Raw genomic sequence first — 19,857 nt, forward strand, 5'->3', positions numbered from 1 at the left:
TATTGAATTTGATTTTATCAGAATAGTTGAAAGCTTTAAAATAGAGTATAACCAAAGATAAGGCAGCTTTAAAACTATGAGTTTGGAAGAAATAGTGGACAGGGCTGAATGTTCCAGGGATCAAGATTATGACCTTGTAAAACACTTTGACATTCAGTCATTTGGGGACATTTTCTCATGCTGTGAAAATTTTAATAACTTTGCCCTTGCATTAAAACTGTCAGTGAAACAGGTCACAGTATCACTCAACATTTTTAAATGTTTATTTTGAAAAATTGCTGGACAAAACCACTAATTATATCAAATTTTTATATATTAAATTACTTTACTGATGAAAATATTTTTTTAGTTTTTCTTAACTTAGGATCAATATATTACATGCAACTTTCAATTGAAGACTGTTTTTCATTGATTATGTTGGTTTGGGCAAAATGTTTTTGTGTTTTGTTTTGTTTTTTCCCTGAAAGACGGCTCTAGTAACGCTTAGTTGTCTTTAACTTCATTTGAAACAATTTTGTTAGATTGTACGGTGACAGCTGTCATATCAGCATGCATTAAAAAAATATCAAAACTGGTGAATTTTTGTATAGCCATTTTAATATTAAAGATGGAAGAGGATATGGATGATGCTCTAAGGTTGGGTAGTAGACCAGTTGAAGTTGATAGTGATCAAATCCAGACATTAATTGAGAACAATCAACATTATACCTCATGGGAGACTGTAGCTCCCTCCTCACTCCCCAGCAGGACTCTTTCTTCTTCCAGTGCAGTCATTTCAACAGGCTGAGATGATGGCTTCTTTCTCTGCTGCCCACAGAAAGGTCCTTGATAGTCAATTTGCAGCCCCGTTTGAGGGCAGTAAAAGCAGACTAACAGGAGCAGATTTTCCTTGTAAGTTTAATTTTTTTCTGATACTGAATAGATCTTAATTTGTATATTACATTAGAAGCAAAGTAATTTTATCTCTAAAGGTTTTTGTAAATTCACCTACCAATGTTATTCATTCATGAGGATGATGTGATAGCCCTTTATCATCTTTTAAGTACAAGTTTACTCATTTGGGATTTCTGTGATCACTTTCTGTGGCATTCTCTGCGGCATTCAGGCATGAGGTATTTTTGCTGGGGCATTTTTGGACTCACATTCTTCTAATTTAAGTTAGATAAATTAGAAGTCTCTGATTATGGTCTCAACATACTGGCTTGCTGATTTTATTCTCTTTAAAGACTATTCCTACAGGATAGTAAATTTCTATTTGTTCTTGAGAACAAAGAATAAGTGCAAATGTCATTTATTATTTAATGAGAACCAATCAACATCATTTTTTCTAACATCACCTAGCAAAATACATTATTATTTAAATGAAACCTACTATTATAGTGTGAGTAGAATTATGGATAAAAGCAGCTTCTCCTGTTTTGCTGAATAGTATTAGTTATTTTAGGAAATTTGGGATGTTAATGGCATCAATAGCAATTAAGATTAGAATATCTTATGAACAAGAACATCATCAAAATGAACATGAAATGAAATGTCTACATTGGTGGGCTAAATGAGGAAGTCACAACCTGAAAGACGAAAGACTAAAGTCAGCTGCCCTTCTGGGGAGGGTCATAACCTCAAGAAAGTCCCTTAAACCAACAAACACATATTTTTTTTTCTAAAATAAAAATATTAATATCTGCCTCTTCCTGTCAAAAAATAGTCAGATATCTAATTTAGCAAAAATAATGAAGTCAAAATATGGAATTTGCCAGAGATGCCTTTAGAAGTCACACAGCTCTGTACAAATGAAAGGTTTTGAAATGTTAACAATATTGTAAAACAATTGAACAAATTATTTCTCAGAAATTATAATTACATAATTTGCAGACTCTCTCTCTTTATGCTTTCAAGAAATGAGGTGCTGGGAAGTGGTCACTTATGTTTCAGTTAAACCACACATTCTGATTTATGTTTTGATCACTCCAATTTGATGCCTTACATTGAGATATACATTTATGAACCTTCAGTTTTTTTCTCTACAGTATTTACCTTACAGATTTAAATGGGATAAACACCATAATTACACCTTGTACCTGGTGTTTGATGCATCCTAGGCACCACTATTGTTGATTCTCTGAATATTTTCTAGAGAGCTTTACTTTCATACTTTTTTTGTGTGTGTGAAAATCACCCTAGTTCTATTTTTGGTTCTAATAAACAACTTATCTGCTCCAGTGTTATGCTCCGTGGCACCCACCCTGACCCCAGTCTCATACGTGGGTTTACTTCCCCCTGACCTTTGATATAACTCCCATTCCTTCCTACAGACAGTATACAGAAATTATTTTCTTTTCTAAATCTCAGTTCCCCTCCCCCTTTGCATCCACCTCCACCCTCAATCCTACCCTACCTCACTCTAGCTTACTGTTTGCACGCATACCATGTTGGACATTCCCAACCCCAGTTTAAGCACTGGAAGTATCATATTGTCGTGTCAGGGTGACTGTAGCCAGGATCCTCGTCTCCACACGCATGTATTTTCATTTGCCTAGGTCACCCTTATCTGAGAGAATTCTTTCTGCGTAAGCATTACACAGCTCAGACTGACCGGGTGCCATCTTTGGTAACTTCACGTACATATAGGGCCCAGCTGTCCAAGTGATGCGGGAGATATTGGCTCTCTAAGGTCCCTGCCGCTGATGCAAGACAAGAGTGGCTCCTGTGACACCCCTGTTCTCTCTTGCCGCCACGAGAATTGTAAGGCAGACCCTGTTGTTCCTGTCCCTGCCCACAGGAGCGAGATTAAACTGATAGATGAATTCTCTCTCCAGTGCTCCACTGTCATTTTTTGGCCTCACGGAATCCAAAGTAAACCTAGCTGGAGTTGAACTCCTGTGCTGCTACACATATCAAGTGTTGGCTTAGAATTATTTTGCAAGTGCAATAATTATGCCTAGTTTGAGATATTATACAAATGTTATCATATTCCACCACCCCCGTTGATATTCAAAGGTGACAAAACTTTCATTGCAGATTTGCTGAAATTGCATCAAAGCACCAAGTAAATTTGTGGCTTTTATCAGGTTGAATGAATATTTTAATTACCAAATTAACTTCAGACATAAATGTGATTGATAGTTCCAATCCTTCTGTGTTAATTTAAAAAGATAGATTGATTATTGAAATACTAGATATTAATAAAATGCTTAGGGTTTTCAATAAACAGAGTTAGTTAAGTATACAATTTACTGTGAAATAAACCATTGAAGATATATGATGTTGACTTGATTTTTCTGAATTCAAAATCTCAGGCCAATTTAAAGACAGTAATAATTAAATATTTAAGTTCATGTACTTTTTTTTTTTCAAATTGGGAAGAAGGCTGCAAACTATGGGAAGAATTTTACAGAGAGATCAAAAATGTTTAAAGAAGCACATTGGAACCCTATAACACTCAATAGATACTGTCAAAATTTTAAAAATATTCTAGGCCTGTGATCATCTTAGATAATCTTTTTTTGTAAACGTTTTCTAGTGGATTGATTTTGTGTTAAGACATCATTATCTTGTTTTGTTATATGTTACTCCTAGACTAGTAGTTTTTATTTGCCTAGTACCCAACCAATGTAATAATAGTAGCTTTCTTTTTTTGATTACTGTCAGGATTTATGATAAAGAATAAAGATTCTCACAAGAATGGTATTGAGTCAGTATTAACCTGAGGATGTAGATATGGACTATTTCCATTTTTCAAATGAGGATACAGCAGCATAGTTATGGCATGAGCATAGCGGGACTGAAGTTGTTTGTCAGATTGCAAAACATGTGCTCTTAACTACTGCCCTTCCTGGCTATGCGCAAGTCTCTGCCTTTTCTGTTTCAGTAAATTAATCCCTGTCTTGTGTCCTTGCAGCTTAATATCATGTGCAGTACTCCATTCCTCATGCCCTGGAGTCCTGGCCTGCTTTCGCTGAGTCTGGTGCTCTCCTAGACCTAAAACAATCCTGAAATTCAAATTCTAAGATTCCATTTCTTTTCAAAATATGAAAGTGCAATCAGTGAAACGGGAAGAAACTGCTAGGGACAGGCATGTTTTAATAGCAAGAAGTTAAAGTTAAGAACTTGACATGATACAAAAGAAATGAATGAGAAATCCTAAGAAAAGCAAAACATACCATAAAATAGCAGCCGGAAGTCATTCAGTGTAGAGCGAACAGCCCCACACCTTGAAGAGCACAGTTTGTCACTGTCCCAGGTCTGTGATATTTAATAGGATGGCCCAAGCCATTAAGATTACTTCAAGGTGATGCTGTATATCAATTTTAATGAGTCAAAGAATTAAATTAATCTATTAATTAAATTAACTCTGTAGATTTAATAAAATACTCTTTACTACAAATTAGTAAATTTAAATTTAAAATTTTAGTGCATTACATATAGTGGAAACATACCTATGTGGGACACATCATTCTTTGATAAAGCCAGAACATTTCCTCTGTGTATATACAGTAATCTCAAAATATAAATCTAAGCTTACAGGTGCTTTTAAATAAGAATGGCAACTTTGGTTTCATTTTCTGAAATAATAGCTTCATTTCAGATATTTTGCTTTTAAAATGAGAAAAATTAGTATTTATTTCCAGGTACCAAGTAATAACTATTTTACTTAAGAAATTCAAATTTTTATACATACATTTATATATGTATTTTATACCTAAGTTACTTATATTAATATTTCACTGTGCACCTTGATCGTCAATTATTTTTCATATATTTGGTGCATGTGCTTCATAGACTTCTGTGTTGTTACTCCTAGTTTGCTGTTCTGCTCTAAGCTTTAAATCTTAAGGACTAATTCCTCATTCTGGATTGCTTCTGTTTGCCTCTCTGGATCCTCTCTCTACTCTTGTTCATGGCGCTCTCTGCTTGGTAGTGTCCAATGTGGACATTAGATTCCTTTTGCCCTCTTGCTTATGATCGACTAGGCCAGGTGAAAGCCCGAGCAGAAAATGGAATGGAGGAGTATGGTTGGGGTACTTACATTCTAGCCTTCAATGGCAACTGTATCTGTATGTCTTTTTTTTTCCCCCTCAATGCCATTGTCTCAATGTAACTCTCTCCTTCTGGGTCTAGCAACTGCTTCCTCACATTGTCCTGAAGGACTTAGATGTAGTGACATATTCAATTTACTTCTCCTGGTATTCTGCATGATTCTATCTGCCCCACCCCAATATATATATATATATACTTTTTTTTTTCAGAGTCATTTAACAAGAATAAACTTACCTTCATTTAGGGTACATCACCTGTTTTTGGATGGGATGATCATGATGCATCTTCTCAGTCTAAAGATACCACAGTCACAAAGGTTTCTTTATGAATGGCAGGGAGAGTGGGGAACTGCTAAAGTGGGAACAGGCCTCATCTCACATATAACCTCAAGTCTTACTTTCCTCTGCGACACAGTCAAATAGAGAGGCATGGTTCTCTCCAACTTTACTGAGTAATCAGAGGGAAAAACTGTAAAATTTGAGAACAATAATTTAAACTGAATGCAAATTATAAGGTCTTCAAGAGGATGAGATTTATATAAATTTAATTTAAAGAAATTAAATAATTCATGAGAATTCTGATCATAATGAAGCCACCTGTTGGCAAAAGTCTCCCTATTGAAAATTCTGCTTTGAATCTGTACCTACCATTCAGCAAACCCTATACTCTGCCTCAGGAATTGGCTGTATTTTAACACCTGCTATCTTGCTTACAGTAGCGGAACAAGCGTGGTATAACAGTTAGTTCTATTCCCAAGGAAATAAGTGTAAGTAGAAAGGAGATACTGAATCCAAGCAATATTATTCTTTAACTTGATCACATCTGTAAAAAGCTTTACCTGATACCAGGAACTAGGTTCTGATATCTTTAGGGACCATGATTCAGCCCACTACAAATTACTTCATGAAAATTGCTATTTTAACTTACGTAGAGAGAGATAACCTAGATAGATCACAGAAAATATTATTATTATAATGTCATTTTCTTTCCCTGTTCGAATGGAAGACATGATTTATTATACTAAAATAAGTTGCTGTCTCTATACTTCTGAGCCAGTAGGAAGCTGTTTTTATTCTAGTTTTGTATCACCTTTTAATATCTGGTTGGGCTAGAGACACCTTTCCTATTTATTTTACTCTTTTAAAAAGTCCTGATTGTTATTTAGAATTTATATTTTTAGATAAAATTTGATATCATTTTTATTCAACTTACTCTTGCTTTGAGTGCCTAGTCAAAATCTTTTGATATTGGGATTAGATCTGACTTGATGCATAAATTTGGGGAATTTTGGAATATTTCATAATAGTGGGTCCTACCTTTTAAAAAGATGTATTTTCTCAATTCATTATGTTTTCTCATATGGTTCTTAGTAGGATCCAAAGTTTCCATCACATTAGGAACATTATTCCATTTGCTTACTGAATACTCTCGAAATATCTTCTCCACAGTACTTGGTATTGATATCAGTATCTCCTTTTAAAGATAACAAAACTGTGACTCACAATAAATAATTTATTTCAAAGTTACTAGTCTTGGAAGTGAAATCTGTCTGAATTCATAGTTCTTCCATTTTAGAGTGTGGAAGTGATGATGATTTAATTTCAGTTTTTAAAAAATTGCAATACATAAGGTCAGAATGGGCACAATTTATATAAAAGAAAGCAACAACGCTATTTTAGCTTTTTTCTTGTTTGGTCTTTTCTCAGAGAATCCAAATATGGCTGCTGGATAAATTTGCAGTGTTTGACAGTTCTCTTTCAAGCCTCCTGAGGTTATGCCAGAGACAGGCCCCATGAGAATTTGGTCTGAATTCTCATCCAAATGAGCACCTGCTGTCATTGTCCTTTATCAGTCCTGTAGTCAGCAATGCCAGCTTTCTTACTGTGGTGGAACCCTTTCAACACAAGGAAGAGGCATGCTGGTGTTCCTCAGTAGTTTTGTTTGTTTGTTTTTTTCCCCTCTATTTCATGATGCATTGCCCCTGTATGTTGGAGGTAGAGCTAACATTAAGTTTGTCTTTGGCCACTTGGTTTTCTATGTTTCTCGGAGTTCACTCAGTTATAATCTAGTCTGCTTAAGTGGTATTGTTTTAATACTCTCCTCTCTCTCTCTCTCTCTCTCTCTCTCTCTCTCTCTCTCTCTCTCTCTCTCTCTCTCTCTCCTGTTTATTGTCCTCTGGAAAGGAAGACATTTGTTATTGCAAAAGTATATGCTTATAAAGCAAATTGTGCTACACAGTCTATTTATAAAAGACTCAGTTCTCTAAAGTTGCAGAAACAAATAATTCAAGCAGAAGTAAATTCAGTGATAGTCTCCCTATGGATAACCAATATCGATCATTCATTCTCAGTACTTGATTCATATTCCTATGCTTTTGTTTCACTGGTCTGCTGGATGTGTGCTTTTAATTATGAGGCATTCATTCATCAGAGAAGGAAAACTCTGACTCCAAAAAACCTCCGCTGCCTTGCGGCATACCTCTTCAGGGGAAAGGCTAGGGGAGTAAACCCCGACAGAAAATCCGGAGCCGGAGTCCCTAAGGCGGTTTGACGTTGCAGTCAACACCGGCAACTCCTGCGGCGCACCTGAAGCCAAGCTGTATTGACTCCGTCTTTCCCTTGGACCCTTCAGCTGCGAAGAGAGGGGGGGTCTGCTGCATGGGCAACAGCAGACCCTCCATATTACCCTGCCCAGGCTCTGTAGCTTCAGCTTCACTGGAGAGGACACTCCAGCGTCATCGCAAGATGTCGATTCAACACAGGAGGAGACAGATACCGTGTCACTCCCGAGTCGGACTGCACAGCCATTCTCGGCGGTGCAGATAGACTCTTAAGAAGCTACACCATTGTCTCTCGAGACGGACGGCTGCCGACGACGATTCTAAATTGATTTTGAACTAGATTAGGGTTAAATTCAAAATAAATGATTTTTTAAAATTAATTAATGGTCATGCTGCAGGATGTATCATTAAAAGCCTAGCTACGATTTTTTTCTATATTTTATACCACAAGACAACTTCACATTCTAAAATAAAATATATTCATGACTTATTAGTGAGAATTAAAAAAAAACAAAACTACAAACTCTGAACTGAGTTTTAGAACTATTTGATCAGTAGAAGTGAACTATCTTGATATTCCTACTTAACAAACCAGGAAGTTGATTATGCACATATAATGAAGTTATATCTTAGAATAAAAAATATAGAGGGTTTTTGGGTTACTTTTTAAAATAAGTGATTTTTGTACATACTTGTCTATACCTTTGTATTCTTTTCACTTGTGGATTAGTTCAATTACTCAACAATTCTTAGAGGATAAAGTATGCAGAAAAAGTTATATTTCTATTAGAGCCCTATCTTGTATGGAAGAGCAGCTCTGCAGCATCTGCAGTGGGCATTGGTCCCTCTCTTGTTGTGACTCCTGCTTTGTTATGCATGAATAAGCACATTAGCCTTTTCATTTCATTCATTAGACTTTTAATCCTTGATTAGTGTTTTCAAAATTCTCTCAAATGCACAGTTCTTTTTTTTTTCTTTGTGTTTGTTTGTTTTCTTTTTTTTCATTTGTCTCTACTCTGAAACAAAATTAACAGTTAATCACAACAATAGCACCATTTCCATTGAGAAGACTGGTAAATATATTAGTTTCTCATTGGGGTGATTAATCATGTGTAAATGAAGAGTGGGAAAAAATATCTCCTTCCTTGCAATAACAAGGGCTACTGTTTAAAGTCAGCAAGAACAGTTTGTGCTTGAAAAGCTTGAATCACACTATTCCAGCGATCTCCCACATTCAGTGTGATTCTATCCCATAGAAACTCTGAATGGATTTCCTAAAAGGAAGAGAAATCCATTAGGATTCAGAACTCATCCATTTGGGGTCTTAAAGCCTAGTTACACTTGTCACCGAGTCTCTAAAAGTAAATTTTCTATTTTTTTTTTTTTTTTTGGTTTTTTTTCCATTAAACAAGATAAGATACATATGTTAGAAAGTTGCTGCGGAACAAACAATTAATAATTGTACATCCAAAACATTCTTAACAAACTTTGAAGTTATGTAATATATTTGCCTTTACTAGATATGCACCTCATGCTGTCTTTTAACCATAATTTCAAAGGACTAGGAGCTTTCCTACCTGATCATTTATCCACTTAGATTATCATTCCTGCTCTGGTATAGCAGTATTTAAACTACTTTGTAACATTTATGTTCATATGCTCTATCTTAAACATACTTTGAACATGAGGTCAAAACCAGGAGACATATGAATAAAATAGAAATGAATTCCCTGAAGTAAATACGACAAGTGACCGATGGTGAAATGGTGACATAAATCATGCTTGCACAGAATTTATGTGGATTACACGTTTTTGCCTAATTTCAGAACATCTTCTTGGCAATGATATTGTTAAGAAAAAGTTAATTTTAAAATATTATTTATTAACACTTTTTCTCTTTTAATCTTTTTTCTTCTCTACAAGACAATAGGGTCATAAACTGTCTCGTTTTTCTTCTCTGTTTCTCTCCTTAGGATGCCTCCATTGCGCACAGATTCCACATCATGAGAGAAAAACACCCAGAGAAGTTCAACAGTAGGTAAGACAACAAATGATAAAACTGTAATTATGGTTCCTGTTGATAAAGTATGTAATAAAAAGGATCACTATATGGTGATCCTTGTACTTCACATATTAACTGAATAAGGCTTGATGTGTAAGTATAAAGATGAAAGTGTAAATAAATTCAAATTTTCCTCTTAGGTTTTATGAGATTATAATGGGAAATGCCATGTGGTCATCTCTAGTCCATTGTCATATGCTGAAAAGAAAGATATCAAGTAGAAGGTGAAAATAATATTTAAGATATACTGAAGTCTTTACATGACTACGTAGGACAAATTGATCATCACAAATACCAAAGAGAAACATGAGGCTCTGATTTGATAATGCTGAGTAACTGTATATTGCACAGATGTCATATAAGGCCTCCAATCATTATACTATCTATCCAGTACTGACCTCAATTAAATGGAAAATTAACCAGAGAAATAACGATCCTAATGAAGTACTTTTAAACACTTTTCCTTCAAGGAAAAAAGCCTTGCTGACTAAAATTACTTTTGCCGCTGTAGCAATACGTGAAGATTTTTCCTTCCAAAATGTAGACCTTGACACTTTTTCTGGTATTCAAGGAAATAGAGAAAGCTTTGGCTTTTTATCTACCCCATTTCTAGAAGGAAATACAGATATTTTCACCCTACTCCCCTGGAAAAAAATGGGCCAAAGAAATGAATCATCTTTTACTTCAGTTATACCCATTTCTACCATTCATTCCATGAAGTTACAATATATAATCAGCATGCATGCATGCATACATGCACGCATAACTAACTAACTAATGAAATAAATAAATAAATAAATAAATAAATAAATAAATAAATAAATAAATGCATGAATGAATGTTCGAACCAAAGGATCTATGGTCACTGTATTTGGCTAGATTTATATTGTGTCATGAATGTTAGAGGTTACTTATTAGACAACTGACCCTGGAAATTCTTATATTTGTTTTAATATTGTCATGTACTATTTTCTTCCATATAGGTCCATAACAGTAAATATTGTTAAAATGTGGTTTCAAACTTATTGTTGCTTTTACTTAAATCTAGACTTTAGTGAACTACTTTATACAAGAATCATCATATTTACTAGTTTCATGATCATTGATATCCTATCTCACTTTTTATTATATTTACCTAGTTAAACATTTTAGCAAAAGATATCAAAACTTAGTTGTAATACCTACCTTCAGTTTTGCCTTGAGTTATTTATTGCACTACAAATCATAAATCATGAAGTTATGGTTTGCTCTTTCTCTCATAGCTCAGATAGCTATAAGATTTGTTTTAAAGAAAATGCAAGAAGTGTATACATGTATATGTATACACAAGGTCTTTGGAAGGATTAACAGAAATCTTTTAACTTTGGTTCCTTTCAGAAAAGGAAACCAAGTGGTTGGGTGGAGATTAAAATTTTATTCTATATTTTCGTGTATTGTTTGAATTTTGTGTCATGCATATTATAAATTTAAGTTAAAAGTAATCTAATTACAGATTTACACCTATGTTTCTTTATATCTAGAACAAAAGAGACATTTTATTTTACAATATTTAATTTTATTTTATTAAATATATATAAATAAGTCAACGTAATTGGAATTATTTCACCTTAGAGTAGATTTTAGCATTTACTAATATATTTTGAATGTTCTGGAAATTAACATATTTATTAATGTAAATAAAACCATGTTATTGAATTAACTAGTCTATGCTTATTTAACACCACTCTATAAAGCATTCTTGTGTCAATGTTCATATTTTAAAATAAGTTTCAAGCAAAGAAAATGCTATTTGGAAAATTCAGCATGCATTGTTCCCCTTCAGGTTTTTCACAATTTAGTAGCCTGTCGACAGCTCTAAGAAATTCACAGGGGAATAAAAGTTTAATGAGGTTTAAGGCATTTTTGCCACAAACTTATTCAGCAAAGAGAGACAGAGACAAAACAGAAAGAGAGAGACAGAGAGAGAGGTGAGTAAGAGAGAGAGAGAAAGAGACAGAGAGGTGGGAGAGGTGGGAGGGGTGGAAGGGGAAAGGAGAATTAAAAGTATAGAGAGATGTATCAATATATCTGTAGTTCTCAAAAATTGGACAGCCTACATATAAGAATTTAGTTCTCTATAATAATTTTAATTTTTCTTAATAATAAAGATATTACTCACATTTATCTACTTAATATTCAGCATCAATTTCAGTACTAATTTATGATATTTCTCACTGCACAATATGTGATTAGATGTTCTTTACAATCATGTGTGCACACTAATGTGTTTATAAAATATAGACCTATATCTATATCTTAATGAAACTTAGTTGTAAATTTGAGGCATGAGTAAATCTTGGTTATATAGTTTAAAGGCGATATTTCATTTGGAACAGTAATAATATAGAAAACACCTTCAGATTGACACAGGTCATGTTCCTAGTGTGTGTGCAAAGAATGCCAGGTGTATAGTAGGTGCTCAATGTGTTATTGGCCAACAAATTTTAAGATAACAATCAGCTCTAAAATTACATATATTACCAAGTTAATTAGACATACACATTTAGTCTAAACTTTTGAAAATTAAGTCTTCACTCAGAACTACAAGCAGTTAGGTTATTCCCTAAACTATAATGTAGAATATCTATGATATGAAAATGTTCTCATAAACTTCTATAAAGAAGGCATGCCACATACAGTGCATAAGCAGTTTCATACTTATGAGGACAAGTTTTCAGATTTCAACATTGAGACAACTGCAGCCATAACAGTCTTATATTTTCAGGAATTTGAAAATGGATTTTTTAAAGTAGTCTTAATAATGGTGTTTCAAATCAAGTCTCTTGTCATAATAAATCATATGCCATTAATATTATCCTCCAGCATGCTCACCTTGAAATTCATTCATATTTTAAAGAACATGATGTTTCTAACATTATCTTAAGGAAACTAATTACCAAAATATATAGTTCTGTTCTTTGTGCTTCTTATGACAGAACTTGAAAGAACTGGGAAAGACAGTGATTTTTCTGCTACTTAAGAGAGTGCTGGTTGAGAGGTTTATTTCATATTCTTTTTAAATTTCTATGTAAATCTAAGTTAATTGTTCAAACAAATTTTGTATTTCACTTTCTAAACTTTTAAGATATCTGTCAATAAAACTGAATTTAAATAGATATTTTTATCGTTTCAGATTCAAAACACAGTAATCATTAAAGTATTTATTCTTCTATTTAAAACCTTTTAGTACGTAATATCGATTTTTAAATTATTTATAAAGTTTGACTATTAATATGTACCGTTATACTTACACTCTTATAATACACACACATTACATCTTTTCTGGTTCTATTTAGGTAGAGGAATTTAATTCTTGCTTTAAAATATTGATATTAATAACTGTATACCCATTAAAATAGGTATCCAGTTAAATAAGTATAAAGCTTATAATAATGTTCTGAAAATGCAAAATGGTTTTATTCCATGAGTAAAACCATGACAAAGACAAGTAATATGAAAAATAGAGCTAGCTATGAAAAAGAGTATTGGTGGTCTGACAAAGATGTCTTAATATTGTGGTCATAGCTTGTTTTCAAGGTACCAGTTCAGATTTTTAATATACAATTTTAGCAAACACTGGCAGCCAGCAGTGCTCCACAAAGACACGATTTCATTAAATCCACACCAGTTATTTAAAAGTATCCGGTCTCTAACTCCCTGTATGGGACAAGGGTCCTTCTTTAGTCCCCTCACCCCACACCCCACCCTGGTTCAGAGGTATGTGCTTCCCTTCTGTACTGATTTCTGCATTTTATGAAGAAGTATACAACTAAAAAACTGAAATTGGTGTGGTAATTTAAGTAAGGAATTTAATTCAAAATCAACAGAGTAGTATGGTATCAGATTCATCAGAGGGTCTTGTCTCTTACATGTGTGAAATAGTCCATAGTCCACTGATCATTTGACATTATTGTATTAATAAACCCTAATTTTAAAAGAACCATTGCTTTCCAAATTATGCAAGAAACTAATAGAATACATTAATAGAGAACTTTTTCTGTGCTTTACAGTTATGCTCATTCTGTGGAGATAGTCTTGATTTTCTGACAGGAGGCTCTGTGAGACCATGGAATGAGGCTCTATTTGGGATTTTAGTATCTACACAGTACATGAAACATAATTAACACTCAACAGGTATTTTCTAAATTTATTCACTGAATTATTATCGAGCAGTTTATTTGTCTTCCAATCAAGCTTCTGAAGTTTGGATAAAATACAGCTTATCTGCTATTGTTTTGGTTGATTATTTATTCTACATATATTTAATAAGGAACCCCTTTTAAATGATGGGCATCTAGTTAGAACTAAATCTTTTGAAACCCCATAGCATATGAGGAAAATTTGGGGCATGAGAAAACTTAGATAGTGATAGGTTTTGTAGAAAAATATAAATTAGAAGGAAGTCTATTTTATAACATACATAGTGAAAGATAATTTCATGAGTTCCTAAATTAAGCTGACCATTGAGCTCTAAGGATGTATGTTGAAGTCAAGGTTGCTTATATATCTTCTGTGTTAGCTGAAGATGAAACATTTATTTCTAGTTTCTGTTTTGCAAGAATCCATGCAAATCTCCTAAATACTATTTTCCTCCTTGATTTTGCCTTTCTCTTCCCTAGGATTTGTGTTTCAGCTTTACATGAATTTGCATGTGTTTTATGCAAAAATGTTATACACACAGAAACACATACACACACACGAACACACTCATTCCCTAGGATAATAAATAAAGAAACAAGATTTATGAAATAACAGTAGTTAATTCAGATATTTCCACAAAATCACAGCTGAATAATCCAAGATAGAGTATTTTCCCACAAGGAAGAGTAATAAACTGTAACAAAGCAGTTTAACAAAAAATATTCTCATTATTACGGATTCTATGCCTATATAGAGATTTTCAGTAAATATTTGCCAAATTAAATCACTAAAGTAAATTACTTTTTGTTTGTTAAATGCTGAGAGTGAATATATATGTATAATTTACAGTATATATAAATTTGTGATTTTAATTAATTCATATAAATGATTAACCAAAGATAAGCTTAGCCAGCAAGTAAAAACTACTGTTTCTAGGAATCCCATCCTTAATTTACCAAGCGTTTTTGTGTTAAAAAACATTGAGGCTCCTGTTTCCTTTGAGTTCACGCCTCTCCCTTGAGCAGCATTAGTCTCTCCATAACGAGAGCCAGTTCTGCTCTGGGGACTGACGGGATCCACTAAACTAATTAGACAATGGACAGCTGACTTTGGGGAATGAGTCTGTGACATTGATCAGTGGCAATGACAAACACTTTTCTTTTGATGTTCAGACATAATCCATAGGCTAGAAATTGGAATTGATTAACTTTTGGTGGTTATATATTTTAGAATAGATAAAGTTAGTGTCATACAAGTTAGTTAATTTGATATAAAGTTTACATGCCTAATTTATAATATCTAGATGCTTTAGAATTCATACTATCAATAATATAATAAAAGTGATTTTTGTTCTGCTAGATAAAATCAATTGATTATTGGTAGAAGTTATCCCTGGGAACAATTTTGTGGACTCTTGTTATATCTCTTCATTATAGGACATATTAAGTATCAATTTAGTTTATCTTGAACTCTTTCCAAAGAGGTTAATCACCTCATTATAAGGTAATTTTACCTGGAAGGTAATCCCCTGACATGGCTAATTGGAATTAATTAGATGCTCTCCATTGCCTCTTGTTCCACCCAAGCATTAGTTGCTAATGCCTTTCTTTATATGGCTGTGTTGAGCATTATTTTCTTATTGAACATAATTAATTCTAAAATATTAACCTTAAATAAATGATTCACTTTTTTTAAGGAAGGGTTTATGCACAAACATTTTTTTAAAGAGAAAAAATAATATTCTCACATATGCAACATTTTTAAGTTTGTACTTTGTTTTGTTTCTCCATGACCAGTATTTTCACAACACTGGGAATTTTACTTACACAACCCTCATCCTCTTATATATATGTTGATATATACCAGCCCTAAAGTATAATGAAAATGCTTTTTAATAGGTAAACTTTTTAGGAGAGTTGGAAATCACAAAATCTTGACTTACATGAATTTTATCCTGATTTCTCAGATGTCTTCTTCCCACTTAAGTTTCTAGCAAAAACAAAAACAAACAAACAAAAAATACCAAATAACTTTATGGTCTTCATAAGATTTTTTGGCAAATACTTATAAGGCATCAACATTTGCTGAGATTTGCCAAGATATCCCAGTTACAAACTTTTAGCCACCATAAGATAAGAGTTCAATTTCCTCTCATTTCCAATACCATCATTCCTCTATTATCTAAGCCCTCACTAACAGTTTCCTTAGGTTTGGCAATGTATCCCTGTCCCTTCCCAGTTCTATTCACCCTTCAGTCAAAACAAACACCACATAATTTCTTGGTTTTGGTATAGCAGCACTCCACTTCCACATACTTCCTGTATACTTCCTGTATATATTCCTCGTCGTCGGCAGCCGTCCGTCTCGAGAGACGATGGTGTAGCTTCTTAAGAGTCTATCTGCACAGCTGAGAATGGCTGTGCAGTCCGACTCGGGAGTGACACGGTATCTGTCTCCTCCCGTGTTGAATCGACATCTTGCGATGAAGCTACAGAGCCTGGGCAGGGTGATATGGAGGGTCTGCTGTTGCCCATGCAGCAGACCCCCCCTCTCTTCACAGCTGAAGGGTCCAAGGGAAAGACGGAGTCAATACAGCTTGGCTTCAGGTGCGCCGCAGGAGTTGCCGGTGTAGACTACAACGTCAAACCGCCTTAGGGACTCCGGCTCCGGATTTTCTGTCGGGGTTTACTCCCTTAGCCTTTCCCCTGAAGAGGTATGCCGCAAGGCAGCGGAGGTTTTTTGGAGTCAGAGTTTTCCTTCTCTGATGTGCCCTGACTGGAAGATCGAACCAGCGACACTTAGCTCGCAGGCCGACGCTCAATCCACTGAGCCAAACCAGCCAGGGAATTCCTGTATATATTACTACATAACAAACTACTCAAAAGGTTAGCAGTGTAAAACAGCAATTTCATTATGTACATAGCTTCTGTGGGTCAGCAGTTCAAATAGGGCAAAGTAAGGATGACTTGTCTCTGCATCCTATGTCTAGACCTTCAACTGGGAAGACTCACTGGTTGGAAATGATGTGACATCCAAGGGATGGAGTCAGCTGGAGGCGTGGCTGCTCTCATGCCTGGTGTCGGATGCTGGTTGTGGTTGAGACCTTACTTGGAGCACTGGTTCTTTTTTTTTTTTTTTTTTTTTAATCATTTATTTATTTGTTTGTTTATTTATTTTATTTTTAGAGAGAGGGGAAAGGAGAAAGAGAGAGAGAGAAACATCACTGTGTGGTTACCTCTCACTCATGCCCCCAACTGGGGACCTGACATGCAACCTAGTCATGTGCCCTGACTGGGAATCGAACCAGCAACACTTGGCTCGCAGGCCAACTCTCAATCCACTGAGCCACAGCAGCCAGGGCCTGGAGCACTGGTTCTTTAGAGAAACTGAACCAGTTAGGCTCACATTGGGATGGGTAATCTTTACTGAACCCAACAAGTCAAATGCTAATCTCATTCAAAAACACTCTCAGAGACATACCCAGAAATAATATTTAATCTGGGCACCCTGTAGCCACTCTACTTGTCACATAAAACTAACCATCATAAACACTTACACATGGTTTCTGCACGTGTCCTGGGCTTTCTCACAGTGTGGTGGCCTAGGATAACCAGCTGAATCCTCCAAAAGTGAGTGTCCCAAGAAAACAGAAACTATTTGGTCTTCTCTTGACTTAGTCTTGGAAGTTGCATGGTTTCATGCTCTCTGTGTTTTTATTAATTGAAATGGTCAAAAGCTCACTCATATTCAGAGATGGGGGGCATAAATACCACCTTTCAATCAGAACCAATCAATACCAGCTTCTTGTTTTAAAGGAACTTAGAGTTTAATGGGAATAATAGCACAACCTGCAATTATAATGAAGGCTATTGTTTACTTAGGAACAACTCTTCCAAGTCATTAGTTGTTGTTGTTGTTTATCACACTTTTTTTTAATCCTCAACATAAGTCTACTCTGTAACTATTGCTATTTTTATTTTACAGAGGTGGATACAGTCCACATAACAGTTCATATTGGTTCATGCTTTTAAGACATATGTGTATGTGTATGTATACCCAGAAATAGACTGTGTTTCTAAAACATCTCCTTGTCTCTCCATGTTCTGCACCTCTTTCCATGGCACTTACTCTCTTTGTGTTCTGGAGTTATAGTTTCTGTTGGAATTTCCAATTACCTTCTTCTTACTTTATTTTCTGGGTTCTCTAATTGGTAACAGTGCTAATCGCTGACACTGACCTCGAGACCAATACTAGTCACCCATATATTCACCATGCTAGAGTGGAGTAAGGGTGCCTACAGCTACAGTATGCTGAGAATTGGTGAGGGTGACAAATGACGTGCAGTATTTTATATATAGCCTTCTTTAGAGAGATTATATACATAACATAAAATATGGCTTCATCTCTTTAGAAAGTGACCTTCATCAAACTCGGTGAATAAATTTTCTACACTTTCGCATTGTTTGTTCACTCCATTATGGAAACAAATTTAACCTAGATTCTCTTTCTGCTTAAGTACAATATATCTCACTAAGGTCACAAAAGATTTCTGAGTCAATAAATTACATATATATTTTATATAATGTGTATATAAAATATATATTATACTATGTTCATTGCAGCACTGTTTACAATAGCTAAGTGCTGGAAACAGCCTAAGTGCCCATCTGTAGATGAGTGGATCAAAAAACTGTGGTACATTTACACAATGGAATACTATGCAGCAGAAAGAAAGAAGGAACTCCTGCCATTTGCAACAACATGGATGGAACTAGAGAGAATTATGCTTAGTGAAATAAGCCAGGCAAAGAAAGAAAAATACCATATGATATCACCTAATACAGGAAACTAAAGAACAACACAAACAAGGGAACTAAATAGAACAAAGAGCAGAATAGCAGTCAATAGGGGGGAGGGGAGAGGGAGAGAAGGGGGATAAGTAAGGGAAGGGATTAGTCAAAGAACCCGTATAAAAGACTCATGGACATGGACAACGGGGAGGGATATGATTGCGGGAGGGGGGGTGGGTTGGGTGGGGGAGAGAAATTAGGGGAAAAGGGGACAACTGTAATTGAAAAACCAAAATAAAAATATATATATATATATATATATATATATATATTACAAACAATATTTTGTATATAGTAATTTTTTACTTTTACAGAAATTGAATGTCAATTACTCTTCCTAAAACATTTTTGGTGCATTAAACGCACCATCTTTACTGCATATATTAAATGTTGTATTTTATTTATTGCTTCATCTGCTGTCTAACTGTCACTATAAGTCGTTAGCTAGATATTAATAAAGAGCAAAGGGAATTAGACATTAAGTTTAATAAACTGGGGAGCATAAGCCTGCTTACTTCGCCAGGAAGCTATGGGATTTACAGACTCATTCACACATCCCTGGGGACTGCCGCTGAGGAGACTTAATCCTAAGAGCATAAGAAATCTCCCCGGGAGCATTGTGTGCCCTTCAGTACAGGATTGTTGAGGGACTCCAGGGGAGATGCTTGGTCAAAGAGGCCTGCCAGTCTAAGTGGGGAGAATGAATCCATGTAAAGCTCACAAAAACCTTGGCAAGTTGATCGGTTATTTTGAAAAAGCTTCCAGTTATAACAGCGGGGGAACAAAGAAGAGCTTTCTCTCTGGCTTGGTTACCCACACTCATTCATTTGTTCGGGAGGGAACATGTGACCATTGGGTCCAGCAGCCAGAGGGGGCAGGGCTGCTGCAGACTGCATGTGCTCCAAAGGACTAAGCTTTAGTATGAAGTAGAAACTCTGGACACTGGTCTTTGTTTTGTCCTTGCTGAGGACACAGTTGGACTTTTTACATGGCAGGACAGACGGAGATCAGACATTGAAAACTCAAGAGACAGATTTCCACCCGAATAAACCTTACCACAGCTCTCATTACAGGTCCATGAAATACTTTTTTCGTAATCCCATAAAAAAGCCTGATTTCCACTGGCAGCAAAACCAAGCCATAATTGTTAGACCTTCTCAGCTTTCTGA

At 35.0% G+C, this 19,857-nt stretch overlaps 1 protein-coding gene across 1 annotated transcript in view; it reads left to right on the plus strand.

Moving 5' to 3' along the window:
• The window catches only part of DGKB (diacylglycerol kinase beta), a 583,788-nt gene that overhangs the window by 315,601 nt on the left and 248,330 nt on the right, over positions 1-19,857 (plus strand). Inside the window, exon 22 of the mRNA XM_090287823.1 lies at positions 9,571-9,635. Coding sequence (XP_090143949.1) covers positions 9,571-9,635 — 65 coding nt within the window. The remainder of the gene's footprint in view (positions 1-9,570; positions 9,636-19,857) is intronic.

This window comes from Furipterus horrens, unplaced genomic scaffold, assembly GCF_987537825.1.
Source record: "Furipterus horrens unplaced genomic scaffold, mFurHor1.1.pri manual_scaffold_9, whole genome shotgun sequence".
Lineage (NCBI taxonomy): Eukaryota > Metazoa > Chordata > Mammalia > Chiroptera > Furipteridae > Furipterus > Furipterus horrens.